The sequence below is a fragment of the Drosophila melanogaster genome, chromosome X, assembly GCF_000001215.4.
Source record: "Drosophila melanogaster chromosome X".
Taxonomy (NCBI): domain Eukaryota; kingdom Metazoa; phylum Arthropoda; class Insecta; order Diptera; family Drosophilidae; genus Drosophila; species Drosophila melanogaster.
Window position 1 is genome coordinate 6030346 of NC_004354.4, and position 9501 is coordinate 6039846.

Consider the following 9501-nt stretch of genomic DNA (forward strand, 5'->3'; position numbering starts at 1 on the left):
GGCCAAAAGGAGTGAAGGACGGAGCGTTTCCTTTGAATGAAACCCAAAACCGGAGCAGCCACCATTCCCGATCCCCAGATCCCGATCCCGATTCCGATCCCAATCCCAATCCCTGATTTCTGTTTGGCCGTTGCATCAAGCGTGAAAATACCGCGAAATTCCTTTTGTCTGCCAAAACTCGGCTCGTTTATATTGCCTCAGTTTCAGTTGGCCTTTGTGTGTGTGTGTTTTGAAAGTTTTTGGCTTTTTAAGCCGCAGCGCTGGAAATTATAAAAATGTAAACAAAAAATAAGCGTTAACATGGCAACAATGATGTCCCGCTGCGACATTGAAATATTGTTATTATACATTTTTATGACACTGTCCCACCTCTCTTCCCATTGCCACTCCACCCTTCCCCGACTCTCTAGATACTCGAGGGTGTATCTGTGTGACAGGCATGGCTAATTATCGAGCGCCCACAAGATCGCCAGATTCCTGCCAATAAGGAATTGCATTTGTGCGCAGCGCACTGCGATGGCGAATGAGTTGGCCAAAACCGGTTGCCGCACTTGGTTAACTTTTCCAGCTTGCGCCACACGAAAGTCTAACCACAAACCCCGCGCATGAGTCACTAAGTCACTAAGTCAAGTTAAACTTTTCATTTTACACTACGATTAAAGTGGACATTGGACATTAAAATTATTAAAAATAATATGATACAGCTTGGAAAAAAGCTGAAATTAGTTTATGTCTTAAATAAACAGAGCTGCTTCGTTTGTTTATTCACTAATTGGGCAGGAAGGCGAAGTGAAAAGTGTCGGGAAATGCGCAACCTCATAAACGTTAAACATCAACAGCTCGGCAATCCAATCAGAGATTAAAAAGCCGCCCGCAGAGACAACGCCCACTGATTGCTTCCTTCCGTCGCTTCCCGGAATCTTGCTCATCCTGCTGAATCCCGGTCGTCCTGCGGAGAGGGAATACACCGCATACATGGATGTAAACCCCGTGTGCACCCGGAAAAAACACAACCCCTGGGGTTATGTCAGAATGCGAAATTCAATTGCTTAGCCCTTTGTCGGGGAATTGACATAAAAATCCATTTGTCAGCCCCTTCAGATTAAAATCAAGGATTTAAAGTGTAATTTGATTCACGGCAAGGATGTGCTGGTGTCCTGTGCCTGTGCAACTGGATGTGGAAGTGGTAGTGATCAAAAGAGCAAAGCGTGACCCCAGAAAAAATCACACAACACAGGAGCGGCCGGAAAGTGAAGGAGAAGGAGGAGGCGGAGGCCAGGACAACAGCAATAAATGACAACAAACACACCCCTCCTGGTGGGTCGGGGGTGGCTCAAGCCCCCCTCCTTCCTTCCGTCCTTCCTTCCTTCCGTGCATCCCCCATCCATAACCATCGAGGACCAGCAGCCTCTGCCTTCGAAACGGAAGAGTGATTTTAACGCGACTCCTGCGGCAGCAGGACGAAAAGCAGCAGGGTGCCCAGGCACTGAGAGAAAAATATGAGCACATACAATAAGCAATTCAGAAGAATAGCTTACCTTAAGAAGAGTATACTGAACTTCAGTACAACTATTGTACTTTAAGTTTGTAAATAAACTATGAACATTTTCTCGTTGCAATAGATAGGGTTTTTTTCCCCAGTGTACCCGTCCCCAGCCATTCGATTCTCTCGAGTGCTATTTTATGCTGAAGTGTGCCAGACGCACTGTTCCTCCTGTTTTTTGGATGCTCCTTTGGCGAGGATGTGACCACGACGGCGCCACCATGGAGTGGATCAGGATTCTGGATTGTGGAGTGGGGGAAATGTGCTGTGCAACCGGTTGAGTCCATTAATCATTTTCTAATTTGTGGAATGCAGAGTGGGTGAATCGAGGGGAGAAACATCCCCCTCTGGAAGGAAAAGCAGGGAAGAATGGAAGGAAGGATGGGGGTCGGACACTGAAAATGAAATTTTCACATCTGTAATTTGTTAAGTGCGTTTGTTATTCCATCGAATTATTTCACTTTTATGGGTTAAGTGCTTTTTGAGTTACGACGCGGCTGGTCTGAACCAGTTCGATGTCCTTGGGGTTACGAGGACTCCGTTTTCGACTTTTTCGAGAATTGGGCATTCCCAGACGACTGACATTAATTAGTTGTCTGGGAATTGGCCGCCGGAATGGGGAATTTTCCTGTTTTTGGGAAGAGGATGCATCCAATGCGATTAGCCATTCATTTAGATAGTTTTGGGGGGAATTCTAATAGAAGGATTACCGGTTAATTGGATGAAGCCAATAGCAATGGCGTACCATTAGAGATCATTGAACCCTTTTCTTTTCCAAGTAGATCTCGAATCGAATCAAAATCAGTGGACAATGACTTGCTCAACGTAATCTCCTTGGGATCATCCTGCCATATGTTGAAATATGTCGAAAGGGAAATCCACAAAACCGAATCAACATCATTATCAGCAAGCCCACGGGATGGAGACGCTCGGATGGAGATGTCATCATCGATCACAACATTCTCGAGGACCGAGGATGGAAATCAGACAACTGTAAACTAATGACATTTGCCGGAGTCGAAGTCGGGGTCGGGGTCGAAGGTCCTGAGTCCTGGTTACTGGATGCTGGTCTCTGTACTGCGTATCCGCTCACAAATGAGTGGATGGATGGGCGATGAGCCACCACCAGTAGCCAGTCGAGGGTGGTTCCCATACCAGTACCAATCCCAATCCCATTGACTCGCATCCACTCGTCTCTCGAGTCATTTGTTTGTTTTCGAGTGCTGCGAGTTGCTTGTCCAAATATGCGGCAGCTTGTAACAATTACCAAATGACACCCTCGACAATCGGAAATGGACAATAGCAGCCGGGAAAATATATATACATATACTCGAGTGGTGGGCAGAAATCGGGGGAGTGCGGCAACAAATGCGCACTTGTCGCAAAAGCAATGGCAATATTTTCACCATTAGTTATTTCCTCTTGCTAATGCTGTTGTATCTCCGAAAATGAAGTAATCAAGCGAAATCAACTTAAAATTCAGTTTGAGGGCAAAGTTTATGGACTGGAAGTGCTTTCGTCTCCCAAACGAGGTTATTCATGGGTTATATAGAAATGGGTGTACGATGGGGTTGAATGGCTACGACAAATGGGTTCGCCAGCTCCTTAGAGCGCAAAAATTCCAATCTGTTGTGATTTGTGACCTGCGAATAGTCGTTAGCAAAAGATCTTTAGAACTAGAAGTTGGATTTCTAAGAAGCTCTAGCACATGTTTAAGGAAAAGTTCCCATAGCTCTACGAGATCCCCATCTTATAGCAGCTGCCTCTATGGAGCTTTCTTCCCCAAACGAAAATTATGAAAAACGGACGACATCTGCTGCAGTTTCAGTTTCTATATATGTTTGTTTCTTGGGGGACATGAGCCGTCAATATGATTTGTGATTTACAACAGGTTTCAATTAACCAAAAGTATCTATGCCCCATGCCTCTGAATTTCGCATGTTTTTATGGCGGGGGGGAGGGGGGTTGATTTCGAAAAGAGAAGGCGGAGCAGCTGAGAGGCGTTGACAGGCACATAAATAAACGGCGGCTAAGTATCGTGTAATGCTAGACGAATAGTTTCGGTTTGGTCGTCTAGCTGTAAGTGGAGAACTCGCCCCATATAGGATAACCTCGATTCCCCAATTCTCTGGGGCAAACAGCCGCCGATGCTGCTTCTGCTGCTGCAGTTGCAACTAATTGTGGACAAGGCGGCATAAATTAGACAACGCCAACGTCTAAGTGGTTTGGAATCGTAGGTTGGGCACCATGCCATATACCATACATACCATATATAGCATATATCCGATTGACGCCCTGATGGATTGTCAAATCGTGTCTGCATCGTGGCGACATCTTTCAATTAAAAACGCATCCCACTCCCGTTGGCATCCTTCATGTCGCCTCCCTTTCGGTTCGATGTAATCTCGGGGCTCATTAAATTCGAATGGAATTTGTTTGAAAGGCAAAACTTAATCCGCTCGTAAACATCGGACCGACGGACGGACTCCCCACCTTCGTGACGTCGCAGGGCTCCAAACATAAATCAGCTGTAGCTAACACAAGGATTTGCCAGGCTTAACCCAACTACACTCGAAATAAAAAAGTAAAGCGGAACAGCTGACCGAATAACTAACCATTTAAGGTGTATGTATCGTTACTTATTTTGTGTAGCATACATTAAAAAGGTTATTTAATAAGTGTTACAACTTCCAAAACTACATATAGAGCTCAAAAGAGTTTCGGTGTATAAAGAGTTTGTATTAGGCAATAGTTCTTAACTTTAAGTACCTAATATGTTACTTTCCCATATTTGAGTGTATGCGAATCGTATGACTGGTGAATTTCAGAGCGTGTGCCGCCGTAAACCTCGTAACGAATGCCGACCAACGGCAGAAATCTAATTTCAAGCACCAGAGAGCAGGAAGAGCAGGTGGAGGAAGATGATGAGGTGGAGGAGAATGGGGAGGATAGTGAGGATGAGGAGAAGGAGTCTGCCTTTTCCACTTGGCTGGCTTAACGATTCGAACTGCTCTCGGGGTTTTGGGCCGGGTCCAGAGAGCACATCCAGAACGTTGAGACCCCACCAAGCGCTCACTTTGTTGTCTATTTGATGTCTTAATGCGAACCAGCTAGCGAACCACCCTCTGCTTACGATTTTCCCGCCCCGGCATACCGTTTTAATCAAATGGATTTTCTTTCTATTTCCCATCCAATTTTTCCCCCTGGCGGTACGAAAATAGACCTGCCGAATAAGCCCACCCACTTGAGAGTGGCGACAACAGGAGCGACGATTTATTAGGTTCTCTCACGTCTGATCTCTGCCGGTATTAGCCGGCTATATAGTATGTCAGGCATTATTCACGAAGGCATCGATGGCCTTATGTCATATACAACATTTCAGAAGCCCATATTTATGGCATCTCAAGTTGCCAGGATTTATATTCAACAATTTATTGAATCAATTTTATAAAGTTGACGTGATGCAATGAAAAGTTTTCTTGATTTTCTTGGCTTTTATCAATTTTTCTACTTGCACTTGTGCCTTTAGAACATCATATTAAATGACTAAGTAACTAACACTCGCAGTTTATAGAAACTATTTTATAGTTCGCCTGATTTTCCTATACACCAATAGCGGTCTCAGTTACTGGGAACGGTTGTGAAAAACTGATCTAGCCGAGGCACAAACCAGAAACATTTGACATTGAGAAATGAGTAAACGTTTTTATTTTACCTCTGTTAACCATTTCATTCCATTGACTAACTGATATGCATGCATACTCGATATTCAACTTGAAATTAAATATTCAACAATATCACCCCATCAGATGCATTTTTTTGTAATAAGGCAACTAAAAACTAACGGTAAGAAAAGATTGGCTTAAATAAACATTGAACTTTAATACACAAATAAATACAGGGGATTATGTAAAACAATACATATTGTAGTTTAGCCTAGCGCGACGCGGGGTCCCAGGAAGCGGAACCAAAGCGGGTGCAATCAGTCTTGTTCAAATAATTACGGAAATTTGTCGGGTATCCTCGAAAGCCAAAGAAAATAATTGTGCTACGTAAATTTGGAAAAGCAACTAGGGACTATAGCTGTTTAAATATCTGTCCGGTCTAGAAACGCATCCGCCTTGGTCCCGTCGCACGTTTACGCACTACTTCGTTGCCATTGGTTGCCTGTTGTCGTTTCCTCGGTGTACAGCTGCTGAAATTTGTGGTCTTCAAGGCTGTGGATATATCTACGGGGATCACTACCTCGCCAGTCTCCTCAGCCTGCTGCGGTGCTGGCTGCTCCTGCGGTGCTGGCTGCTCTTGCTCCACCACGGGTATGAAATCGGCATCCTCTTCTTTCTGAGTGTTCTCCTCTGTAAATAAAGTACGACGCACGCAGCGCCTCGCTGTTGGCGGCGTTGAATCCTCCTCGGTATCCTCCTCATCATCGGTGGTTGGATTACATCGGGCGCTGGCCCGTCGTGCAAAGGAAATGCTGCACAGTGGCGGAATCAGAGTGGATCGTTTGAGGCTTGTCAGACCCCGATCGTAGACAGCCAGGCAGATTTCAAAGCCGCTCACTTGACCGCCGGGCAGAAAGGTGCTCCGATAGCCCAAAGTAAGGTGGACCGCGCATGACTCGCCCATGTCCAGGCCGCCGTAGATATGTTCATTACGCTTGTTCAACAGGCCACACGCCTCCACATACTTCAGGGAGTTCAAATTGTAGCTCGATGGACGGGGCGGTGTGATCAGGGTTGAGGAAAACTTTTCATTTACCTCCTCGTCATCGCTCTCTGGACGCACATGCAGAGTGGTGCCTGTGCGCTCCTTCTCCTCGTAGATGCGACGACGTTCCGAGTCAAACGATCTGCCGAAGCGCGCCTTCAGCAGAAGTTCGTCGCCCCACTCAATTTGTGCTGCTTCCTCGAATCCCTCGTGCTTGTAGCGCATTGTCAACTGGTTTCTCAAAAATCCGGTGATTGCCTTGGCGCCACGCACATTTCGACTGTAGAAGCTGAGGATGCAGTCCTCCCCCAGGTCGCGGCGTATGGTCCCATCATCTACGCCATTGATGAACTCATGGATCACCTCCAAAGGCGTCTCCTCTGAAAATAAAGCAAGCGGATGAGATGCGATGCGATTCCTATTGATCAGCCCAATCGCATACAGCTGTTATCCGTTGGTTTGCCACTTACTATGTTCTTCTGGAGCGCTCATTTCCTTCAAGTATTTTCATGCGATTGCGCTTATAAAAAATAAATATAATTTACAATATATACAATTCGACTTGGACACTATGTTGTTGATACAACAATGTTTTGGTAATATGCCATATCGGCCAGTGTTGAAAGTGACGCTAGCTATCGGCTCGAGGGGTCAGGGGTCAGCGCCTACTTGTAATTCGGCTACTGTTGTCCCGATAAATCTTTACGTTAGTTGTACTTGTAAAAATCACATTACTTTAATCTGTTAAGTCTATTAATATTGTTTGATTTTTATTTAAACGTTAATTGTTAATACCATATATCGCATGCACACTTGAGGGGCGATAGTTGGCATTCCGCTGAGAACTGGTCACACCGCACAGCGGGCCAAGCTCTATAACCGATACTAGAGGTGGAGAAACATCGATGTTGGCGGACTCAATGTTTTCGATGTGTTTGGCGAAAAACATCGATCTTTGGCAGACTTAGTCGTTTACAACTTAAGAATTATTTTCTTCTTTAATATTGCTAACATAATATTGCTTTTCATACGTCGCCGGTCCAGTAAGTGCTCCCATAAAACAAAAATACTAATTAGTCCAATTCAATGGATAAGTAAGCCAGTATACATACGAGCACGTGCACGCTTACACGTTTATGGAAAATTAATTTTTACGTACAATTTATACACTTTTATCTCCGATGCGCAGTATCGATGGAAAACCATCGATGATTCCTCGAAACACATCGATGCTTGTGATTTTTCGAAAACATCGATGACATCGAGTTGGCATCGATGTTTCTCCACCTCTAACCGATACCTTCTATCATACATTGAAGACGGATTAGCACCGTCGACCACGAAAAAAGAACGCAAGGAAATCGTGCAAAATGTTCAAAAAGTACGTATGGCATGAGTTAGATGGGGACATCAGACTAACCATAGCAATTCGATCTGTGCAGATTCGAAGAGAAGGACAGCATTTCCAGCATTCAGCAGCTGAAGTCGTCTGTGCAGAAGGGCATACGTGCCAAGTTGCTGGAGGCCTATCCCAAGTTGGAGAGTCACATCGACCTGATCCTGCCCAAGAAGGACTCGTACCGCATCGCCAAGTGGTAGGATGGCTCAGTTCTTGCCACAGCACATAACTCCATTCATATTCCCGATCCCTACTCCTCCACCAGCCATGACCACATCGAACTGCTGCTAAACGGAGCCGGCGACCAGGTGTTCTTTCGCCACCGCGATGGCCCCTGGATGCCTACCCTGCGCCTCCTGCACAAGTTCCCCTACTTCGTGACCATGCAGCAAGTGGACAAAGGCGCCATCCGCTTCGTCCTGAGCGGAGCGAACGTCATGTGTCCCGGCCTCACATCGCCAGGCGCCTGTATGACGCCGGCCGACAAGGACACCGTGGTGGCCATCATGGCTGAGGGCAAGGAGCACGCCCTGGCCGTTGGACTCCTCACGTTATCCACACAGGAAATGTAAGTGTGCTTCTACCACTTCTTTAGTAGTTAATATCTAAGAATATTAATTTATATGCTTGCATTTAGTTTACTTAAATGTGTTTAAATGTTCGTCTTTGACATTGTTTTATAATACAAACGTAGTAGTTTGTTGCTAGGTTAAATATGGTAAAGCTTTGTAACTTTGAAATATTCTTGAGCTTGGAAAAATCAAATTGTGAAAGAATAATCATAAATGGACAATGTTACCAATTTGCTGAGCCGTGTGCATATTTTTTAAATTTGAATAAACCATGAACATCTTTCTTTTCTCTTGACTTTTCCACAGTCTGGCGAAGAACAAAGGCATCGGTATCGAGACGTACCACTTCCTCAACGACGGCCTGTGGAAGTCGAAGCCCGTGAAGTAGGCGAAATAGGAATCTGCACTTGCACTTTTTAGTCTTCTATGTCATGAGAGCAAAGAATGGTTTTTGATATACGCAACTGAGTCCTGATTATTATTTTTTTCTACTAATTTTACTCTGTCAGTTAAACTATTTAAAACATTGCGAAATATAATTAATGGCATTTCAAGCGAGCAGAGAGGGATTGAAAGAGAGAGTACTGAAAAAGAAAACCAACCACCTGTGGAGACCAGTGGTCCAGGTGAAAGGTGTCCAGTGGATCTAAATTTGAGCATTTTAATCGGATTCGGCAGGTATGACTGAACATTGAGTCTTCTGTTTGGCGGTCTTCATTCTGTTAGCTCTTATTTTAAGAGTGACTGAATAACTGTGACTCCTTTTGTTTATTGATTAGTCTAAAGAGCAACGAAACAAGGCCTGTAGCTTAAAGTTTGCCAGGGCTGCGAACAACTCATACAAACATTTCAAGGTTATAGTTGATATCCGGGCACTTGTGAATACACGAAAAGATTGTATACAAAAAAGAGCTTATAACTAAATGTACACAATTTATTATTTGTAATATTATAATTTTTAGTAGTTTTACTTCAAAATTATTGAAATAAAGCTTCGCAATACGTGGAACTAAGTAATTTTTGTATGGGTATCTATTGTAAAACCATAGCAAACTCTTGAATAACATAGCATACTTTGTGGCGTCTTTTACTGCCGCACGTAAAATAGGAGTGTGAAGTTTTCCCATTCTATATGCAATTGGGTATGCGGCTTGAGGTATAGAAACTACATAGGTTTTTCATGGGGCGTAATGCTCTTCTTTCAAACTGTGCCCGCCGCCCTGGTTTTTCCAAACTTTCAGCTGACCGATAAACGGTACAATCGAACAGCTGACTGG

The 9501-nt window shown here is 44.4% G+C and overlaps 2 protein-coding genes across 4 annotated transcripts; one reads left to right on the top strand and one right to left on the bottom strand.

Annotated features, from left to right (window-relative positions):
- Positions 1-5407: 5407 nt before the first annotated feature.
- rux (roughex) lies at positions 5408-7455 on the bottom strand. 2 transcript variants are annotated; one of them, NM_001258611.1, is made up of 3 exons: positions 7413-7455; positions 6724-6773; positions 5408-6633 (listed from the first exon to the last, which is right to left on the bottom strand). In NM_001258611.1, the coding sequence occupies exons 2-3, from the start codon at positions 6743-6745 to the stop codon at positions 5648-5650; spliced, it is 1008 nt and encodes a 335-aa protein (NP_001245540.1). In that variant the 5' UTR covers positions 6746-6773; positions 7413-7455; the 3' UTR covers positions 5408-5647. The 2 variants fall into 2 exon arrangements, with proteins under 2 accessions (NP_001245540.1, NP_511053.2); NM_078498.4 differs by lacking the exon at positions 7413-7455 and having other exon boundaries at positions 6724-6917.
- Positions 7456-7546: 91 nt separating this feature from the next.
- Positions 7547-9231, top strand: MCTS1 (Malignant T cell amplified sequence 1). Of its 2 annotated transcripts, none has more exons than NM_132060.4 (4): positions 7547-7634; positions 7696-7848; positions 7918-8220; positions 8531-9231. In NM_132060.4, exons 1-4 carry the CDS (start codon positions 7624-7626, stop codon positions 8610-8612), a joined length of 549 nt encoding a protein of 182 aa, NP_572288.1. In that variant the 5' UTR covers positions 7547-7623; the 3' UTR covers positions 8613-9231. The 2 variants fall into 2 exon arrangements, with proteins under 2 accessions (NP_572288.1, NP_001245541.1); NM_001258612.2 differs by having other exon boundaries at positions 8531-8784.
- Positions 9232-9501: the final 270 nt, after the last annotated feature.